This window comes from Trachymyrmex cornetzi, unplaced genomic scaffold, assembly GCF_001594075.2.
Source record: "Trachymyrmex cornetzi isolate Tcor2-1 unplaced genomic scaffold, Tcor1.1 scaffold117, whole genome shotgun sequence".
NCBI lineage: Eukaryota > Metazoa > Arthropoda > Insecta > Hymenoptera > Formicidae > Trachymyrmex > Trachymyrmex cornetzi.
The window spans coordinates 370,562-394,429 of NW_017295730.1; the positions used below are offsets into that span (position 1 = coordinate 370,562).

Here is a 23,868-nt window from a genome sequence, read left to right on the forward strand (position 1 = left end):
TCATAATTCGCTTGTTCGATGCAGGAATATGTATGATTGTCGTATTTTGAATTAAAATCACAATTTCTCAATGAACAAAGTCAGCCGCAGAGCTGCAAATTGCACCCCTGTAAATCGGATTCTGCATCGAACAATGCATATTTGATTACAGGATCCGCGCGCGCGGCCCCGTGAAATTGTCAAAGTTTCTCACATTTTATTGGACTCAGACGCATTTTCTATGATGATTACATCGCTTTTATGCGACCACATTTGTTCCATTAATACTTCAGATAATTATCATTACACGTTCGTGAATATTTTAGTGGAAGCTCTCTCTTCCATTATTTTATTGCTGATAATTAACTTTAATCAAGTAGTCAGGTGTTATATTTGGACTTTTTGAATTTAATTAGTCTCACCGATAAATATCAACTTCCTGAAATCTTTTCGTGTTTTACTTCCGCTTTTTTTTTTAAAGAGAGCTTTTTAAGATTTTCTGCGATAAAAAAAAATGGCCACGCGCGGATCCTGAAGATGGGCGATGTTAGTTGGAAATCTTTTTCGGAAAAAAGTTTCGGTTATTTTAATGTCTGCTTTTTTTTAACTTGACAGGTGAACAACGCAACGGCGAGGGTACAGACGAAAAAACCGCCGACGGTGCCGAACGGTAAGTGGGCCGAAACTTTCTTATCACTTTTATCTCCCCGTAACTTTCGTCCCTCGAGCTTTCTCCCGAGCCGCTGATACTAAACGCCTCAAGCTACGACAGGGTTCCATTAGAGCTTAAACATCGTACGTAGAGTGTTCCGCGTCATATTACCGGATCGCAAATATGTATTAGCGAAAATATCGAAAATATTTTATGAGAAAATTGTAAATCTGGGCAGATAATTTGATTAGAATTTAAAATTATGTGTGTTGCTTGCAGTCACTACTAAATTTAATTATTAGAATTTAATAATTTGATTAGTATTGCTCGCGGACAAAGGTTATTTTTTTTCTTCAAAGTTAGATTATATTCAGATTATTGATATATGAATTATGCTTGCGGGTATTTGATGCGTGAAATTGAAGTTTTACCGGAATATATAGTAGAAACTCACGATAGAAAAATACGACCGTGCTTTTGAAAGCGGTTCGTGAAATGGCCGATCGCGCGTATTGCTCGCACGGGAACAGCGGTCTATCGCATGAAATAATAAAAAAATATAGCTCGTATATCATTTCTATCACACACGATCTATGCTGTACAAACGTCGAGCGTATTTTCCCGGAGAATATTGCGCGGGAAATATATACATTTTCCGCGTTCGGCAACTTCGTTGATGTAAAGATGCAAAAGTCTTTCCTTATTGCAAAACAAGACGAAGAAAAGCTTTACAGGGCGTTTTAAATTTCACGATTCTCTTTTGCGCTTCTCTTCTGCCATGCATTGCAATGGGAAATTTGCTCGATGCAGGCGGACAAAAATATTCTACATGGTTACACACATACACATATTTGCACACTTATGTTCTATGTTGTATGTATGTTTCAAGAATATTTGGTTTAGCTACGTGAATCTAAAATTCAAATTCGATATTGGAAAAATGTATGTACATATTTACATAGAAAATCTTGAGAGTAAAGAGAGTAAGTTATTTTCCACAATGTTTCATATCGCCTCGAATTTATAATGGAATTTTAAGTAAAATTAGCTACACTTACAAAATTATAGAGTTCACGTTGACTGCTTAATAGAAGTGTCGTGTAAAATATTTTTGTTCGGTTAAATTGGTTAAATTTCGTACTGTGCTCACGTTCATTACGAATCCACGACACGTAATACTAGAGAGTTTTAAACTAAATCTAACCTCGGTCCGGTCGTACGGCCCGATTTAAATTGCGGCTTAATCCGGATTATCTGACGGACCACCAGCTGTGAAGAGAACACGTTGCAAATATGTGGTATTACGTAACCGGCTACTGCTCAAATAGGCTCTTTGCTGATTACACTATGAAGTCCTTCAGTCTGCTAGATATCTCTAGGTCACAGTTAATGCTCGAAAGCTGCGCAGAATTCTCCATAAACTATGGTATATACGGAATATTTGTAAAATTACGAGCTTTATACAGAGTTACACAAAATTATTAGTTAACAAAAACAATTGTCAAGTATAATACTAGGTTTCTCTTATAAAACAATTAAAATATGACTATATTATGGCATTTGTTTATGACAGACTAAAAAGTTTACATCTAATGCTATCGATTAAAGAATATTGCAATGCAATAAAAGAGAGGTATAATACCAGAAAATTAGAAAATATATCGTAAATAAATATCGATAATAACAATAACATTGATATTAAGTCTTTAAGTCTTTTGTTAGCATAAATAGATGGCTTAATTTTGTTATCTTTGTCACAACTCTTCGATATGTGTATTACGTATGAATCTTCTTTAAGAGGGTTAACCGAGGTTTATATCGACCTCTATCACGGATCGAGCAGTACGACTTCGATGTTATAAATAATCGGCACTTAAAACAGTAATAACGATTGAACGTGCATTGCCAAGTGTTTCCTAACGTCAATATAATTCTGGTTAGTAGTTTCTCGAGCCCACAAAGGACGTCGAGTGACGTCGACATTGATCGGCATCTCCAATTATAACCGTAACATAATTTCGGTCAAACGCGAACAAGGCTCTCAAACGACAAACTATCTACTTTGCAGCTTTATTTTTTTTTTTTTTTTCATTCGTTCCTTTTAATTCAATTTTATTTATCTCTATTGAATTTGTACGTAATCAGCTTTACAGCAGACATTTTATTTAGATTCTTGCTTAAATTTTCCAAATAGATGTCTCAATTATTTAGGATTAAAGGCTGTCGTTTATTTCTTATAATTAAATTAATCTCTTTAATAAATCCGATTAAAAATTTATTTAAAATTAAAATTATGGAAATACTCGCGCCATGTCGGATTATCTGATGTAACGTTAAATTTAAAGTCACTCGTCCGTGTTTGACATCGTAGCTGCAATACGTTCGCCCCGGTTTAATTGCGATCAAATCAACAGGACTTCGTGTCCAGCGACTGAATTGATTCTGGCCCACGTCGAGGCAACGTCCTATTGAGTGACGGCTTGTGTGTGCAAGGTTTAACTCTGTGCCCACGCACGCGACATGCAATTATTGGAATGCTAAGGCTCGCGCCCTCCGGGTGTGCTCTGAGAGACGTTAAGATCAATTCGGGCCATTTGGCGCGTACAGGTGCACGCGTGGACACGACGCCTCTAATAACCGATTCGACAACTGTCGATTTTCGATGAAGTGGAATGGCCGAGACACCTCGCACCTCACGATAGTCCCCCTCGCGCTCGACAACATCGCAACAACAGTCGGTGTCGCAGTGTTAACAAATCAAAGTGGTATCTTGACATTTTTCGATGTTTGTATCTGACTTTTAATAGATGGAAAGGTTACTTCGTTGAAGTTTTCAATTACGAGGTATCGTGATTAAACTCGTGATTAACTCAGAAAGAACTGAGAAGTCACTAAACGTGATGAGAAATCGCTGTGAAAGACTCTGCACGAATTTCTTACTTCTCGTACTACGTCTAGAAAGTCTGAGACGTGAGATAAATGATAAAGACGAGATTTAAGTTTTATTTCATTAACTTCTACCGCGCGGTTTTTGATGTTAATAATATTAGAAGGAAAATAAAATTTTCTTTTTATTTTTTTTTATTAAAATGGTCGATCTTAGACGAATTGATTGGGAGCAACTAAATTTTTCATCGTGCTAATTTCGTTTTTGTACAAGAGAAGCAGAAATTAGTGTAACATATATGATCCCAGACATGTAACTCAATATGAACGCATGTAATTTAGTCTATTTTACACGCGGTATAATTTACGTAACATATCATATTAATTGTCCAGGTTTATAATAAGCATTTAAAAATAGCCGACATATTGCGATATTATTACAGTCTACAATTATACAGTTAAATGCGTGTATCAGTCACGAATCGACCCAATTGTAAAAGTGGCACATGTCTAATTATAGAGAAATTTATTTGACAGCAAATATATATAGATACTGTAATCCGCCTCATTATAGAGCCATTAATCTTTGCTCCGGTATTTTGTACCTTCAAAAATAAGTCATTATTTCTGTCTCACTACATGAAAAGGACGGTTCTGCTGAGGCATCTAAAAATTTAGATACACGTTTGAAAATAATTTTGTTGCACTATCGGAATAATTACGATTAGGAATCTGAAGCATAATGAGATGCGCAATGCTGCAAAAAGTTTTTGCAAGTGCAAAACTTGAAATTTATTTCTCTTCCGGCCATGTGGGCTCTTGTTCTCTTCAAAATACTTGAAGCGTAATACGCCACGTGTGTAAATAACGTTGAAAAGAGCCCAGGCAAGTTTCGCCGCGCCACCGACCCGCTTTTCCACTGCTAGTATATGTTTTTCCTCCCTTATATATATCTCGGATCGACAGGATTTACAGAAGCAGTGTCATAAAAATTGCATACTTGCCCCCATTCGTTCCACTTTCTCTTAAGCAACGACACACGAGTCTTTCAATCCTCTTAACTCGATACCAAATTTATATGTTCGACAATTTTAATGCCTGTCTGAAATAATTTCTCTCTGCAACTGGATTAATCCCAGCAAAAATTTAATTTCGCGTGACTTTTATTATTTTTCAAAAATACATTTTATTTCAAATTAATTTTAATATATAAAATACCTGTCTTTCTGATGTGCGCTACATTATGGTTATATTTGAAACTTATATATGATTGAAATGCAAATTTATGTGTTTGACAATTTTAATGTCCACCTGATATAATTCAATGTGATCGTGATATTTGCTGGCTAAAATGAAAATTGTCCTGTCTTTCTTTTACGATAAAAAATAATGAACGGCAAAGATAGAATGACACAAAAGCGTTGATTATTTTGTTATATTACGGCCTTGCATTTGCAAAAACCGTTTGCAACATCGTTCTCATTATGCTTGAGATTCCTACGTAATTATTTTGGTAATTCAACAAAATTATTTTCAAATCTGCGTCTATATCTTTTTCGTTTGTTAGACATAAAAACAAGGCTAAAATACAATTTTCACTTCAGCTAATTAGAAAATATCACAATCACGTGACTTTTGGCGCATCTCTGTTATACTATAGACTCTCTAGTAGCGCTTTGCGTTTTAAACACCATTTTAGCGCATCTCACAGCAGAAAGTATAATTTTTGCTTTTTGCAGTAACATAATCGTAACGGCAGAATCTTTTTGATGATACGAGACAATGCGAATATTTAGGATTACGTCTAACATTTTCACCCTGTGCTTTATCTTCGCTCCGCCGCTGTTTGGTAGCAGCTCGCGTTTCACGGCGTTTCCGCTCGCCGCTTCCGTGAGAACACTCGGTACCGTGGTACGTGATGTCCATAATTTACGCAAAGTCTCGCTGCTCATTAATTGTCGCGTAAATAACGCCCCGCCGCACGGCATGCATACATTTGCTCGCGTTCGCGTGGCGCACCCTTCATTCTCTCTCTCTCTCTCTCCCCTCAAATCGTGTTACATGCTTTTCTTTTTTTTTCCAAGCGAATCGCACTTCCTTCGCCCTCACTTATTCCCTTCTTGCGCGAGGAAAAGCGCGGCCGCAACGAATGTGCAACGCATCGAGATATCGCACGTAATATCTTACTTTCGCGGAAAGAAACTCTACCTTTGGTTAGCTTTAACTCCGCTTCGCCGCAAACTTTTGTCGATCTAAAATCGTCTTCCTCGAAATTGCGTGTCTTTCTCCTTTTATTTTCTCTCATGCAACGTTTCCATTGCTCAACATTCGGCATAATTTTGTTAATATTCTTTTCTTCTTTATTTTTCTTTCAATAAGCGACACGTAAAATATTTACTATATTGAAGAAATTTTTATTTTGAGATTAAGATTATTTCGAGATCCTCGTCCTTTCTTCCTTTTCTATTTCGTTTAATAATGGGATTATTATTATCTGGCTAACGCCGCACTCTCTTCTTACAATCTGATTTACAGCTGTGATGGTACCTACAAAGCGACGATGCTGTTGAAACGAGGAACATTTCTGTCGTAAAGAAAGAAAGAAAGGGGATCCTTCTCGCATTTATTTCGCGACTGGGTCGCACACTTTTCCAAAACTTTTCCATTCGTTTCTTCGCGTTCTCGTTTTCGTGAAACGGCGCAGTTCGCCGATTCATCGGTAAGAAATAAGCGCGAGAACGAAAAAGTTTGACCGACGGTGCGGGAGAGCTTCATTTTATTAAAAAATTTTATTTTTATTCCCGTCGCGGAGCCAGGCCATCCATGGCTGTACCGGCGGTTAATACCGGAAGCGGGGTTTAATGGAATTACAACGTGTTTTATATGCGCGCCAGCATTTTCGCACGAGAAATTCGCAGAACGGACGAAAAGCGCACAAAAGGGAGAGCCGGACGGTTGGGGGCGGAATTTCACGCGCCACCGCGTAACGTGTTTGCGTAATATTTGCATGATATATTTTCGATACGCCGGCTCGTCGCGAGATCCTATAAGTTTTATGCAAAGCGGGCCACTATTGTCCGCCGTGCTCGAATAAATAAACCGGCGGGCTTCTACGAAGAAATCGGGCCTTGTAGAGATACGATGGAAGAGCGTCTATTTTCACGTATCTCGCGTCATGTCTAAAGATGTGCTGACCTGATATACCGAAATATCGAGGAAAATCGTATTATACGCGCTTGTGAGTTCGCTGAAAACCGGTGTGGAAATTGGGTGAAATTGTGGACTTCTTCGCAACAACTATTCCGTAAAACTCAATTACACCTTTGTCTCAATTACACCCAAGTAGCTATGTATACGCAAATGAACAAGCATCCAACGGTACGGTAAGCATACGAGCGTGAGTAAACGGATGTGGTTGCTACAAGACGAAGCTACCTATTTTCTACATTGTTGAATTCCTTGCGTAAACACTGTGTAAATACATGCACTGAGCAATTATTAAAATTAGTACAGCCGAGAGAAAGAACCTTCTCTTTTGTTGTTTTAATACCATTCTATATAATTCGTTTTTTTTTATTATTATTCTACCATTTGCTGCAATTAAGGTCGTATTCCGATATACATTGCCAGCACTGAAAGTTTAATCACTAAAGGATGGTTTTGCTGAAATATCTAAAAAATTAGCTTTTAGATACAGATCTAAAAATAATTTTGTTGGATCATGAAAATATTTATATGTAGAACGTTTGAACTGATTGCTGGAATATCGAAACTTTTTGAATTATCTTGTTTGAGATTTTCATGTAATTATTTCGATGGTCTAACATAATTATTTTTAGATCTGTATTTAAGTTAAGTTTTTGAATACTTTAGTAAAATCGTTCTTTTCGTGTAGTATACATAACGTAGACTTTCAATACTAGTATATATCGAAACACAGTCTAAAAGTCCATTTATATAAGATTTCGACAAAGCTACAACATTAAAATTATAAGCAAAAGATATTTCATATATATTTATCTCTATTTTTAGCTTTTATCTCTCGTGCTACATTTCCGTTTTTATTAAACTTATCTTCTCTCTATTATCTCACGTACGTGTGATCTACAATGATAGACTGTGCCGTACCATTCATTTGTGAAACCATAGAAGGAACAATTTCCGGTAGCAAAATAATACGCGGTGGGATACGCGTTTGAATTAAAAAAAAATCACGTTTTATCTAGGTATTTTTTTTCCATTTGATTGGAATATATTATATCATTTGCGCAACAATATTTTCGCAGAAACTTTGCATTTAAATTTCAATTAATTTCTCATCGAGTCAGAAATTTATTCTTATAAACAGAGAAATCGGAAATAGAAAAAATAAATTTTCTAAATGTAATGCATGTTGATGTAAACTAGAATCTAGAAGCTCAGATGTTAAAATCCTCCATTCTGATTAAATAAACTTTTATTTCAAAGAGCGTAATATACAAGCTAGATTTTTATATGAAATAGAAAATATTTTGCAAAATTTTAATTAAAACAGCACGTTTTTAATCAAACATAAAAATGCAAGATTTGCATTTACCATTTGCTTATAATCTACCCACGATTATAATCTAAACGCCCATGTGGAATATATTTCAGATTTACCATTGCGCAAAATGGCTTTTATTTTATTTTTTATAAAGTAAAATTCAATCAAAATTCAATGAAATTTACGTGAATTTTTGAATTCCACGATTTTAGGCACGCAACGTTCTGCAATCAAGTGTTTTACGTGCCTGTTTCATTGTTATTTCTCCAAAGGCGAGTCGTTATCGCAGAGGTCCACCAATTGCTCGTTTCCGTTTTTATCACGTTACATCGGTGCGTGCTTCGTCGTATCTGACAAAAATCGGGATTAAATCCGACGCGAGAAATGCATGCTCGCGCTGGGACAATCGAGTGACCGCATCCGACATCCCGCTTATATACGGATCATCCCCGACGCGATACCAGCTGACCCACCCCGTTGGTAATCGGTAGCCAGGGTGAGAGGAGCAAGGGCGAAGGGCGAGTAATTCACCACCTTCCGTTTCATTACTGCTTTACCAGAGATACAGCCGCGTGGCACGCAATCGCACGATCAATCCCGCCGCTGTATTTGCGTCCATCAGAGCCATAGACACTGAACGTACGCGAAATCGCGAGCCATTACGCGCGCAATAGATTATTAATGTCTCGATTAATGCGTTGTTCCAACGTCGTTGGACCGATCGCGGAATGCAGCATCCTGAGTACTTATACACTGAGAGAAAGATGTTTGGTTAAAAATGAACGAACCTAATATGTCAATCAGAATTTCAGTCATCATGATTGAACATTTAATTATTTTGGTAAATATGATTACACTGAAAAAATACTAAATTTTAATAAATATTTGTTTTAATAGTTTTAAGTAAATATTTACTTAGTATTACTTAAAGAAATATGTATTAAGATTTAGTAAATTTTCTTCAGTGTAAAAAATCTCTATCGGTACGTTTATTTTTAATAAAATTTTTTTAGTGTATGTAAAAATTAGGAAAGCAGAAAATTGCCAATGCATTACATTTATAGTACTTAAATAGCTCTCGCACTTAACATAGCTCTATATTGATCAGACATACATTATTTTATCTGTTTATCGAGATAATAACAAATAATTGTCGATTCTTTTGATACACCGCGTGCTGAGATACCGATAGTACCGATCCGCTTCACAATTAATATACGAAAGCATTAAGTTACCAATTAATTGCAAATGGATTTCAATCAAAGAGCTTTATAATTGATGCTTGTAGAGCGCAAGTGAACACCGGTAAAACTCGTGAATTTTCACGTGATCTCGCCTCCCATCAATCGACGTTATTATGGACATTATGAAAGTGGAAATTTTGCGATTCGTGCAGGCGCATATTTTTCTGAGTTCGTAAAAACTGATTTGATTTTAAAGCATCTTTATGCGCATAATTTCGGAAAAAAGATGCCCCATAAATCACGCGCTCGGCATCAAACTTCGCTCGTCCCGTCTTATTCATCTCTTAGACGGGAACAAAATCGAAGCGTGCGCGCTCGCGTCTCTAGAAAGAAAATTGCAATCTCGGGTTTTATAAGATGCAGGAGTGCGCCTTCGATATTTTGCGATTCTCGATAGAGTCAATCTTCTTGTACATAATTCCCGCGACCAATTACGCAAAGAAAAAGAAAGATTGCAGGCTGTCCTTCTGAAGGTATAAAATCCATTTTCCATCCGTGTGTATTCTTCATAAAGATTTGATTTTAAATATATTGTAACACACAGCAATAAATTTATGATTTACTGTCTAACGTACTTAATATTTCACGTAAAATAAGATATGTCGTTTCCATAAATAGATGTTAAAATGCAATTATTAACGTGATGAAATATTTATTAATTTATTATTAACTATCATTATTAATGAAACAGCAGATTTTTAAGATCGATCAATTTTGCTGTCTCAGAATTATAAATTTCTTCCGTCCCTTTTTTTGCAATGAACATTAGCGTAAGTATCGCTCTTTTTCTGATTTTAACATACGGGTAATTTACTACGGAGAAATCTTCTCTTCAGAGAAGGAATTTCACGAGGAATTTCCGCTTGAGGAAAGAATAAGCTTGTGGCGCAAACCCTAAAAACTTAGTGGCAATCAATCAACCACGCCCAGCGATTATTAGTGCAACTTTGTGGGGAAAAAGAACGAGCGTTTTAATCACAGTTGCAGGATAGCTGTATACCAAATTACCTTGTGTAATTTGATGTTAATTCTAATTGATATTAATCGAATAAATTCCTTTTACAAACTTTGCACGCTGTATCATTAAGTTTACACAATTCTGTTTTCGAAGTACTTGAGATAGTCAAATAATTTGGGGCGTAACATTTTTTAAAATAAATTATATAGATAGTGTGACATAATAATTTAGAGTTTGACAATATTGCGCGCAACAAAGAAAATCACATTACATATCGATCGCATTATTTTTCTTCACGGTGAAATTGCGCATCGATATATAACTACGGTTCTTAACTAGCAAACTATTAACGATGACAGGGTATTTTCGGCTTAATTCAAATAACCATCTGCCCTATATATGTTTCGGTACCATGTTACGTCGGGTAATTGCGAACACCGCTAAATACTCTCTATTAATTATCTTCGCCAGTCGTGCGACAAATGCGGCGATTTTATTAATAAAAGTTCTCGTGTATATGAATTTCAAACTGTTTTAACCGTGAGATAAAATTCTTCGCGTGATTGCTCTTTTTTTTTTAATAGTTTTTTTAGAAAAACATGAGATGTAAAGCGTCTGTTTTTTGTCTGTTGCAGTGTGCGTACAGTGGCCCGAGGGTAGGTGCTTCCATGACGTGCCAGAGCCGGCACTGCTGAATCTCTACTTCGAGATCCGTGAGAACTGTCACGGCTTCTCCTGAAGGCAACGACCAATCAGGCTACGACAATGATGACAATGACGGGCTTCCGCGCTCCTCGTCTTGTTGCGAGCGCGCGGATCATCATTATCACTTCAGTATCGCGAGAGAAACATTCTCGAGATAACGTATTTATTTAAAAGTCTTTCCAACAGCCGCCACACACCACGACCAAGCCAAAAACGAATAGCCACGTATAGCCATATAGAGAAAGGACGAAAGTCCTTGGTTTTTTCTTTCTTTTTTTTTCGTTCACGTCGATACATTCCGTCCGGAGGAACAGTTCCTATCTCGCGATTTTAGTAGAGACGCGCCGTCGAATGGATAGAGTCGACGGAATGATTCTTCGCGTGAGGATACCGATCTTTTAACAATCGGATCTGTGAATGTAATCCTTGTGCAAAGTTAATCAACTTAATTTACAGATTATTAAATATAGCAGATATTTTTTTTTTATTAAACAATACATTAATTAGTCTTTCAGTAAATTTGAATTTAGTTAAGCCTCTTAGATAAATAACAATAAATATTATAAATAATATTAATTAATTATTGATAATTAATTATATTTTGCAAAGAGGCTTTTGTGTGGCGATAATTTAAAAAAAATGACGGGCTCCGAAAATCTTATTCAATTTCCCGTCGTCTCCGTTCATTCGAGCCGCGTCTCCCAGCGAGAGCGACACGCAACAATGCTTGGTGCTCTCGTGTGTATCGTTTCCGGTGATCGTGATGGATCTTGTGTGACACAGGTCTAACGTTGGCCTTAAATGGGCGCTTGGCAGAATTCTCGGTGAGCGCGCGAAAACGGGATCTCTCGCGTTCTCTTTCTTTATAGGGTTCTCGATGATCCCAGCAGAAGCAAGGTGGGTGGTCCAGAATATTTATTTACCTACAACTAATTGCTCGTCGTTCAACCAGCTCGGGATTAAAGATTGTCTCTCCTGTTATATATACATATATATTTTTGTTTATTGTACTTGCCTTTTCTCTATCGTCCAGCAGGAGAGATACAACCATGCTCAGCCATTCCTAAGTTTCTCTTACACAACCAATTTTTCTTTTGTTGTTTCCCTCGAGCCGAAACAAAGTCCTCCTATCTTATCATCCGTCTCTACTTCGCGGTGAGAAAACTACAAAAAGTAATAACAGCTTTTACTCTCGTGCGGAGGAAAATGCGTTGTGTAAAGCAGAAAAGAGAACAGAAAGAGAGAGAGAGAGTCGACATAAAAGTAACTTGCAATAAAATGTCACGTTACGTAAGAAAAATTATGATTAAAAAATGTTAAACGAAAATGCCATCATGTAATACATTTTATATGATTATTTATTGTGATATCGCAGATATTGGAAAGCATTATGTTATTAATAATTCCTATCGAATCGCATTTTCCTCAGCACTGTTTTGTAATGCGCATTGTAAATCCTTTATGTAAAACGGCGAGTTCAGAGCGGAAGCAATTAATCGTTATGAAATCGATCGCTCGAGCTGCAATTTACGATCTTTTGTAGTATGTCACGAAAAGCATGAACTTCAGATTAGCGAGGCGGTCGATTTAAAAATCGACAGACACGATTTCGGATAAAAACCTACAAGCATCGCGTTGTTTCGGCATCATAATTTTAAACTTCTCGCAGCAAAACATCGTCGTGAATTAGCAAACTTCTGATGCTTTTACCATCGCGCTAAATTTCGATGCCACTTTTACAAAGGATGGAAATTGAAGATAGGACTTTATTTATTTAAAATATTTCTATTTTACGCTATTTTGTAAGCGAAAAAAATTTTTTATACAGGGAAAATATCGGTTTTCTAAAATCAGAATTTAACATCAACGTATTTCTGCCTTTGATTATATATATTTACCGTTCCGAACGGTAGTTCCATTATCTAAATATACGACTGTTTCAGTTGAAATGGCAGAATATAACATATCGCAAAATTGTTTTTCTGCTTTTTTTTTTAATGGAATATATTGATTCGCTATATTTTGCTCATATTTTGGTACAAATGTATGTGGAAATGCTTCGTAAAGTCAAATGGCAGGTAAATTACGCGATGATTTAGACTAACTTATATATATTTAGATTTAACGAGTACAGGGTAATAGATTATTAAGGATAAATAAGCTTTTTATATATACAAATTTCTAATCAAGATTGGAAAGGAAAATTCCGATTTTTTATATATTTAATTCACATTTATATATATATATATATTACCGTGCCAAAAAACACAGGGTATTAATTGTGGTGATTTTAAGTGATCGTTATTTTAGATATTCCGTGTAATTAATTAGTAGATGACATATACATTTTTACATAGGACAGAAGAGATATAGCTGCGTTTTTAAATGTCGATTAGACGAAATGTAGCATCAAGTTCACGTGGTTCTGCAAGTGGTTCTAACTCGTTCCGCGGTCTATTTTTATACAAAGTAATTTTTACACTTGGCGAGTAATCGCTCGTAGCCGAGCTTAGCGTTAAAACGCACTTGCAGAATCCACGAGAACGTAGAACAGTATTACGCAACCGCATGACTGTACTCTATTACAGGGTTAAACCGACATTCCAAAGAGCGTGACATCGATTACTCGCTAGGCGAGTAAACTGGGGTAATTCGCTATAAAATAACCGTATGTAAAAGACGCGTTCGTGATTTATTCCGCCTTTACTGATCCATCGATCAATCGTGTGCCATAAATACTCCATTTTACAAACGTAGAAAGTAGGCTTACTCAGACAATTTTTGATAGATTAAGACACGACGTTAGTTGCGTAGCGATTAGACTACATAGTTGATCGTCAAGTAAGTGTTTGTGTGTGGACGATTAAGTGTTCTACGAAAAATGGGCATGAAAGTATTTATAGATTATAACAGAATATTAGAATTCAGAAGTTGGACGAGGAAAATGATGAAATGAAAATAAATGGATAAATTAAGCGAGAACATATGAAACAAAAACGTGACGAGTGTAAAGAAGAAATAGTTATTTTTTACATGAATAGACATTAATATTTCTCGTTGAATATTAACAATATTTTAGTTTTGCACCAAAGTTCGATGGAAGTTTATTTTTGTGGAAAAATTGAAAATTCGTTTGAAGAATATTAATTTTTGAAAATTTCTAACACGCGCATATAAATAAAATATGACGTGTATATATGTGTGTGCTCGCATTTTTCTTTTACATAATTAATTGCAGCGCGTTTTTAAAAAAATTATTTTTGCTCTCATGTAGTAAAAATAAATTTAATTATGTAAAATAGAATTTATTAATGCCACGAGATGACAAACTGTATTATCGAGGTTTGGAGCAAAACGAGCATTAACGAAGCAAATCGTTAATCGATACAAGGGTAACTTGTTCTTCGCTGGTCGTCGAAACAAATCTACGCGGCACACTAGCGGACCGATTTGTCACATCTCAGTCAATAAAGAGGAATTTTTACTTTCCGTATATCGACGAGTCAATCGAAAACCGATTCTCACGATTGCACGCTCATGCATGTATCTATCATTTATCGGAGAAAAACAGAGAATTGGCAGATACGAGAATCATTTAAAACTTTTAAAAGATTATGTAAAATGACATGAATTTTTTATCTTAAATTATATAAACTAATAATCTCATATAAAAATAATTAACTTAAAATTATCAAATAATCTTATTTAATTATTACAAAATTAATTAGCAAAATTAATGGATTTTTAAGAAATAGTTTGAGAAGAAATGAAAGAATGGCAGGCAAAGCAAGCGTGTCTGCCTCTTCTCTAATTCTCTCTTTCTATTAACTATGCGATCGCTCCGTTCATTTCGCATACTTTTCGGTCGTTTTGCGGAAGTGTTCCGCCGTTGAACTTTCCGCTAAAAGTAATCGAGATATTTTCGTCAACGCGCTCTATTCTCCGTCTGTTCATCGAATCGTCGTCGTTCGGTACTTTCTGCGAATCTGATTTCAAAGTCATAATCGCGAAAGTATTTTAGTCGCATGCTTTACGCTTTTACTCTGAGAGCAATCCATGCGTTAGCCGTGTTAAGAAAAAGAAATTCTCTTTTCCTTTACCTCGAAATTCTCTCACGAGTGACGTTCAAGCGTACAACCTCAAGCCGACAGTTTAGCGATGGGATAACGAAAAAGAAACGCAGAAGAGAAAGAGTTCTCACAGTCTGAGGAAAGATCCGGAAGTCGAGGTCCTTCCTCTCTTCCTGGACTGTTCACCTCTCTGTCTTTTCATCTATTCCAACCTCGCACTTCTCGCGACGATATTACTACTCTGCTTCACAGTTCTCGAAGCACATTCCGCGTCTCCTAACAATTTTCATTCCATTTCATATCGCTTCCCTAGGTTCTTTTCCCTTTACTCCTATCTCCTTCCTTCCCGTTTGCCCTGGTTCGTTCCTTCCTCCAATTTTCTTTCGTGTCAGAATTCTTTCACTTCAGGTCGCGCTGTCGCGGTCGCGTCAGAGACGCGCGGGGGAAATTGATATTACTGTCGGGAGAGAAAAAGATTTGCCTCTCTCGACGTGCAAGATTTTATTGCCTTCGCGGCGTCTGATGTTCATTATGCGTGAACTTGAAGACAAATCGCTTAATTCAAAGTTTGCATCACTGACTCGACAAAGACAGCTTGAAATTGCGCGTAAATGTTATTGATTCTCGAAATTGCGGTGTCAGGAATCGGCTTCGAATTTATTTGGTTGCACTTATAATTCTCGAAAACTTATTGTATGCCGACGACGATTTTGATGATGCATGCTGTAGGCTTTTTATTTTGAGATTACGACGCTTACGTTATTTGAATACACGACAATGATTCACGGAGCGTTAAAAAAAAAAAATACGTAATCACGCAGGACTTTTCGCTCGTAAAAGCAGAAATAGAAAATAGTCTCGAGCTAAAAATTTTACCAAGATTTTCATAATGTCCAAAATGCAATTATTTTAATAAAAATAAGTTAAATATTCTAGAAAATATATACGTACGCCTCGACTTTTACGGATATCCATCTTTCACGAAAACGCTATAAAACATTATCACGAGTGCTTTTGCGACTGAAATGTCCTGTGACACTTCAACGGTACAAAAGAACCAGGATGGCAGGACATCGGGAAGAAAGCAACCGAACAGCTGTTTGTGTCGCAATACGAAAGGCCAAAGAGGACTTTTACGGAAGAACGACGCTATCACAAGAAAAGGACTGTCGGAGATAGACTGAAGATACGAGCGATAATCGAATGAGAAGCCCAAGAATGCGATGGTTTCCGAAAGGTACGGCTCCCTTTCTACAAAAAGCAAAAAAAAATGAACAAAAAAATTTTTTAAAGCAGGAGCAAGTAGCAAGTAACAACGATGAGATGTAGGCACGGAATGTGCAAGGATTGCAAAATGCATAGAGTCTGCGACGCATCCGGAGATGAATTATCCGCTTGGACGCGCTTCTTTTCTCAGCCCTGCGTCTCCGTTCCGTCTTCGTTCTTTACGAGAAAGAAGAAGGAAAAGTCTGTCTTGATTATATCAAATTGACATATTAGCGGATCTCTCTGTGCTACGTAAAAACGTACACTGAGAGATATAGACCGAATTCTTAGAAAAAGAAGAGATGGAAATAATGTGTATTATTGGGATTAGTGTCTGGGAAGAGGAAGAAGATGTACTCTACATATAATGCAATATATGAAATTAATCTCTGTCAAATCTTGAACGCAAACGCTAGGTGTCGGAGGAAAAGAGGCGCGTCGTGTATAACCTCGGAGAGACACCCCATAAATCCCCCGAGTGTCTCCGAGAAATGAAACGAAAGTCTCGCCTGGTAGCTTTTAATCTTTAGGGCTCTATCTGTCCAGTGGTAAAAGCATGAGGTATTTACGTTACGTACATAATAATTCCGTATGATTGACTTGCGAGAGTATGTCGTATATAATGATCATTAACAATCCTCTTTTGGCACACACTTTTTTGGTCGCTTCACAGTCTCGTACCGCCAGATCGTCTTAAAAAAAAAAAACAAATTCTCGTGTCTCCGAAATGCAGATTAATCGATTAATCCATCCCCGGTCCCCGGCGTCGTCGCCGCGCTTTGTTTTGCGTGTATGTTCTCTCTATATATACGTATTTATACTGATTCACTCACACCGCCAGTTCGATTAATCGGGACACAACGTCGACTCGTCTCTCCCTCCATTTAATATAGTTTCCCTCCCTCATTCCTCCCTCGTCAAGTCCCTGCGAGTCCTCCTCGAGCCCTAATTCCACGAACAGCAAACGCACTCGACGTCGATTAACGTTAACCTCGGTTAACTGCGAGACGACTCCCCTTCACGTTCACGACTATGACCATAGCGCGAACGGAAGATGGGAGGAATCACTAACGAGGATCAGTTAATCGAATTATCCGATCGAGTCCGTTGCAACCCAGCTCTACATGTCCCTTCCAGTTTTCCCTTTCACATGTCCCTCCCCCATCGTCGATTTAACCCGCCTTTCGTATACCTCATACGTATATATATACATACATTATATATATATAGATATTTTTTTTAAATTGTTACTATTACATATAATAATCACGGTAATGCGCCACATTCACTGGTTGATGACTGTCTCGTTGACATAAAGGCCCGTATCTTGCCTGTGGTTGTGCTTGGTTGTGGTTGGAGCGGTTTTGGGAGAGAATTTTTTACTTGCTTCTTTTTTAATATTATTACCTTTTTTAATTTGCACGTCTCATGTCGTGGCCTTGGCTTGCCTTCATATGAGATTCACCTGTGAATATATATATATATATACATTACATATATATATTGATATATATATCTATACCGATATGCGATATGTATCTGCGTGTATATACGTTTTTCGCAGAAACGTTAGCGCTATATGCACGCGGACACATATTTATTATATTGTAATTTCACACGTATGATAATCCGTCCTGGCAGTATCGTACGATTAACAACATATGTGCACTCATAACGTATACATTACAAAGCTGCGAAGTAGTTTGTGAAAGCGACTTTCAGTATCGTGTTTTTTTACTTTTTTTTCCCCCTTTCACTTTGTCTCCGTCTCTTCTCTTTCTTCTTTCTTTCTTTCTTTCTTTCTTTCTTTGTCTTTCTCGTGCGTTCTTTCGTCTCTTTTTTCACATATCGTTTAAATCAGGATGCATATTGCACAAGCTAACGAGAATCTCCGCGAGGATGACAAAAATAATGAGCAAGAACAAACGCAACAGACACGAGAAAGCATGTTCATCTCTCACTTGTTTCGTTTTCTTTTTCTCTTTCAATGCAATTTCTTTTCGATATTTTTTCCTCTTTCCCTTTTTTTATTTTTTGTTAGTTCTCTATCACTACTTCACGTACGGGCTGCCATGGCGGCACAGTCTGTAATACTTATTACTCTTCTTACTATGATTATTATTATTTTTTTTTTGGAACTGTTTATTAATTGTCATTGATTAATGTTAATGGATCGTGGCACGGTGTGTTAGTTGGCGAGAGACATGACAAATAATTTTTTGAACGGGCGAAGGTTGCTGCATGCTCGAACAAATGCCGCCTTTGACTTAGTGGTAACTAATTAATTCTGGTATACCGTCCTTCTCGTTTAATTAATCGCCGATCGTGTCGGCCACGTCGCTCGCCATTTCTTTCTTTCGCGAGTGAATCCGATAATCGCGTACATCGGTACCGCGAAATTTTCGGCAGACAACGTCTCGTTAAAGAGTATAATCGCACACACCATACGAAAGAATCGTGCGAGTGTCGTCGTCGTCGACATTATTTCAGCAGGCACATAAGTATATAATATGCTGGACGTTTCTGAACAATCGTATTTCTTCACGATTTTACAGTTACATAACGTGATTGATATTTTTCAAATAAAAATTTGAAAGTCAATTATAAAAATCCTTGTTCTTTTATTAGTACAAAAAGTCATGTTGACGAAAAATTTTAAATAATTTAATGTTTTTCATTGAAAATAATTTCATATTTTTTTAAGGTGTGTATAAACAAATCCATTTATTTTCCAAATTAAACTTCTAAATTGTAGGAAGGATTAAAATTACAGTTTGTATTTTTAATTCTAATCTTTCGATTTTTTTTCCATTGAAAATTGTTATCTCTATTACAACTCTTTTTAATCACGTCCTGTTTGTCAATAAAAGAGGAGACAACATTGTTCAGAAACAGTCCGATCGTATACACAATGTTCACCTTTCTTACTGATTGTTTAGCCTGGCATCCACTAATTAGTCGTCAGTGCGTAGCCTTAATTAGTTACCTCTGAGCGTGCAAGCACCGCCAGCAGTTTTAGTAGTGGGCCGCAAGCGGGAGTGCGCTTTGTTTTTTGGAAAAAGAAAGCTCGGCGAGAAAAGTTGAACGACTCCGCTGTCGTTCTCGAGAAAAAAAAGAGAAGATCCGATTCAGTCAATCTCGTGTTCTCGATACTTCGTGGCCGTAAAATGCCCCACGTGGTCAGGGATGGGGGTGAAAAGAGCTCTTTTATCGACTAACTAAATTATTATTAAGCCACTGTAGTTACACGTAAATAACCACTACAGTTAGTTTTCTCAAGCTCTCACGGATGTCAATCAACGCCGAGACGTTTCTGTTGTTTTCTCGTAATAACGTACGCGTTTTTCGACGTGAGTGGATCCAGTGGTTCTCATACTTTGAGCTTTTATCGCTACTACTCGATGCAGAAAATATACATGACGAGAAGTACCACATCTCTCGCGCAGTTAAATTTTATTCAACCGTCGCCAATCCTTACCTTCGACAATCATCGACGAGTCGTTGAAGCTTAACATTCCCCATGGCTGTCTCTGATAGCGCGGAATAATAGCGCCGCATTACGATCACAATGTCAGGAATAATAAAATAGCCTAATGGAATAAAATGATTTGGATAGAAAATCTCATTTTGCATTCACGTTTATTACTAAGAAATTATATAAATTATGTCGCAGAATAATTAATAGAGAGTAGAGTATTAATAATTGAATCTCATTTAACGAGAATATTTTAGTAAATACTTTCATAATTTTGTTCTGTAATTCTAATACTTTATAATTAAATACTCTATAATAATTATGTATTCTATATAATTAATACATTTTTAATACACACATAGTAATATAATGTTGATATAATATTGCTTTAGTATGTTGATGTTTAAAATATCTTTTTATCAAGCAGATTTCAATATCGAGTTTTGCAAAATTAATAAATTTCATTTTTCGTGTCATTAATTCAGTGAAATAAGCGCAGTTTGAGAACCACTAACGTGTGCAATTATTAAAGAAAAACCGTCGGTTTATCCTTCGAGAACTATCGTCGCAACTGTAAATCTTCCGATGGTAATTGTTCGCAAAAACTTTCGAAGAAAGTAAAAGCTCTCGGGCACGGTGATTTTAGATAGCCGGATTAGTTTTGTCGGCATTCGGTCACTACGGGGTGATTCGATAGAAAGAAAACATATTACGTCGCGTGGAGTCGTTATCGAAGTCGCGAAAACACATCGAAGACGCATCCATTCCGTATCGGCATTGGGAAGAGTGTTGAATCACTATGATCGTGTCCCGTAGATAGCGATTTCTTTGCGAGATGTGAAAGTAGAAGAGCTCACGTTTATACATATATATATATATATACATATATATACTAATCTCTGCATCTCCTTTTTTGGCGTATATTACTCACTCACACCATTTGCTCGGAAGTATCTTTGAATGGCTTTCGTTCGGAGACCGTAATCGTTATTGTTATACTTCTGGAACGAATAATATCTCTTAGTGCATGGAATCATATATCTCAAGCGAGATCGGCACACGAGTCGAGGCCGATTGGAGCCTTGCGATCGAGTCTATCTGTGTAGCAAGAAACACGTATATTGTACCTGCATACCTCGATGCGAGAATGCGCCTTCATCCACCGCTTCAGGAACTTTGGTTGCCTCCGTCGCGGAGGCAACGATTTTCATTGCAAGCCTTGGGATATGGCGAAGGAACTTTTTGACCCTCAGGAGAGAGAGAGAGAGAGAGAGAGACCCTTCGCCTGTGTGCGAGCTCGGATCGATAACGCGCGAGAGAGAAAGCAAAACGCGGAAGATTTTAAGCTATCGGAATTGTAAAACTCGTGGAATTAGAGCGAACTTTTTCTTCGTTTCGAACGTCGAATTGCCGATCGGGGTTCTCTCGAGTCCTTGTTTACCGGGATAATTGATAGCTTCGTTGTGATAACGTAGAGGCGGCAATTGTATAACTCTCGACTTTTTTCTTTTTCTTTTTCTTTTTTCTTTACTTTTTTTTATAGATATGTCTTCGGAATACGCGGGATAACGCAAGAATAGCTGCATTTAGCGGAAAAAGTAACTTTGTACTGTTGTAAAATTCTTTAATACGATTGGTTTTGCTCTTAGTTCCTTTTATTGAATTTAAATGTATAAACCAATCATACTAAAAAATGTCACAACACCTGCACAGCTGCTTTTTCTGCTGAACGCGGCCATTGATTTTATCATAAAAGCATAGTTTATGACTTAATTTTTACGGCCTTTTTATAAACTAAACGCCGCAAGTTAATTCTAATTTCGCGTGATGTAGAATCTTGTTTTGGAACCTAGATTTCGAATCTTTAACTTAAACGCTGGTTTCGTTGGATCACGCTCTACGTTCTAGCACGTCCCGGACGAAAGGGGTGAATGTAACGGGTGTCTCGGACACACCGAAGGTTTGTCGTGTGCTCTCAACGGGTCGCGGTAGTCCTGTTTGCTAACGTCATTAGTCCTGTGAGCGTTGATTTGAATTCCAAGTAATTTGCCAAGAGAAGTACGTTATGTAAACACCACACCTTAATCACTGTTGCTTTACTCGTTGGGTTATGCGACTGTGGTTCTAGTGCATTTGACTGACTTTTCAGCCTGCCACGGCTGCATTCACACCTGTTTCCGTGTATGTTCTTACTTCTGTTTCTTTCACGTTCTATTATTCACTTCGTCCATTTCATACCTCTCCTTTTCCTCTTCTTCCTCCGCCGGATATACGTCAATGCCTGCATCTCCCCCGTTCTCTTTCCCCGACGTTAACATTTCTACGAGAAAGACGTAAAGTCGGTCTTCACCTCGCCACCATCTTTCGTGACCGGTCATTTTCAGAATTCGTTAACCTATTGGCAGATTTATTTGTGAAACGCTTAACGTGACGTACGCTTTAATATCCGCCGCTATTCTTCTTCCTGAATTTAATAAACTTCACGAGAGAGATCATTACGTCGACGATATTTCTTTGGCTCAATAACGATGTTTATTATTCACGAAACAATTGTTACATGTATTGTAACAATCGTATTACATGCACGTAACATTGTATTGAAAATCGATAATTTAACGCGAATGTATTTCTTTATGGTTATTAAAACTTTGTTGGTTATTTTAATACTTTGTGAAAATTACAAACTTATATGAGACATAAATTAATACTTTAACATTTGTTTCTACATTCATATTATTGGATTCACTTTCCTTTTAATTTGATTTTATCACGTAATATCTTCTCTTTTACAAATGTATTATTTACGAACGAAAACTCTTTTCGAGGCATTGTTTTAAAAGCACTCGATACAATGGAGCTTCGTAATTTCCCGAATGAAACGAGCAAAACGAATCATCAACTTAGACAATTCAAACATCTTAATCTTCGCGAAACGATCTAGAGCGCACAGAGAAGATCTTCGATCTTGATTCTCGCATCGCCCACTTTGTAAAGTTAATGTGGCTTAATTACGCTTTAAGTACTCGTGATTTACGACTCAAACGCGCTACGTGGAAAAGGCGAGCGAGTTGATTCAATTGCTCGCCTCACACGCTAGTGAGCCTGTCACTTTCAGAGAAGTCGAATAATCTCGAAACACCGAATCCTGTTCGCTGCTTAATTTTATATAAAATCCAGTAGTCCATTCCTTCACATAATTTATACGTCGTTTCAAATTAACGAGATCAAAATTTCGCTCTTTATTCTTCGTCTCTCTCTTTTTTTTTTTTCGAAACACATTAAAATTTAGAGTAGAATTTAATGTAAGAAAGTGATAGACCCATAATTTGTACACTGAAGAACATTTTTTTAATTCAAGTAATATTTTTTTGAATAGTACTCTCAGTAAACATTTCTACAAATAAATATTTATTTAAAAAAAAGAAAGTAATACACTTGAATCACAAATAATACACATTTAGTAAATATTTATTTGTAATAAAAAAATGTTTACGTTTACATAGTACTATTCAAGAAAATATTATTTTAGATTTAGCGAATTTTTGTTTCAGTGTAAGGTCTTGTACCATTTCGATACAACTGCGTGTTTAAAGAGTAGATCTTACAAATAATGAGCTCGTCCCTCGTTCTCGCAGCAAACCTTTCAATTTCTCACGTATCGGCGCAAAAATGGACTCCCTCTCGCCGTCTCTTAGCGAGAAAATCAATCGAGCATCGCGCGGCTCTTTCTCACGGCGACACCGTTTTCCTAAATGCGGATATAATACCGCGCAAACGTTTTCGGCCGTCGTGTCCTGCCCTTTCTAAGCCACCGTCGCCGGTGGCTCTCTCGCGAGGCGATTGTGTACAGCTTCGCTCGGGAATACATAGGTAAACTCGTACTCCCTTTTTCTCTCGTTGTATCGACTAGCGAGAGTTGTACCTCGCGAGCGATGGAAAGAGCTTCGAGGCGCGCCGTGCAAAAGTGCGCAAGAGAGGGAGGACGGGAAGGAAGAGGGCGATAGATAGAAAGGGAGCGAGAGGGAGACGACACGTGGGAGAGACGTGGGTCCAGGGGTGGATGCTGGCAGCGGCATTTATTGATCGCTCGTAGCAACCCTGCCAGCAA

General features: G+C 37.2%; 1 protein-coding gene across 1 annotated transcript in view; it reads left to right on the forward strand.

The window, feature by feature from the left end:
* The window catches only part of LOC108765171 (RNA-binding Fox protein 1), a 52,858-nt gene that overhangs the window by 11,121 nt on the left and 17,869 nt on the right, over positions 1-23,868 (forward strand). The window contains exons 3-4 of the mRNA XM_018513737.1: positions 595-649; positions 10,880-10,900. Of these exons, the coding sequence (XP_018369239.1) occupies positions 595-649; positions 10,880-10,900 (76 nt within the window). The remainder of the gene's footprint in view (positions 1-594; positions 650-10,879; positions 10,901-23,868) is intronic.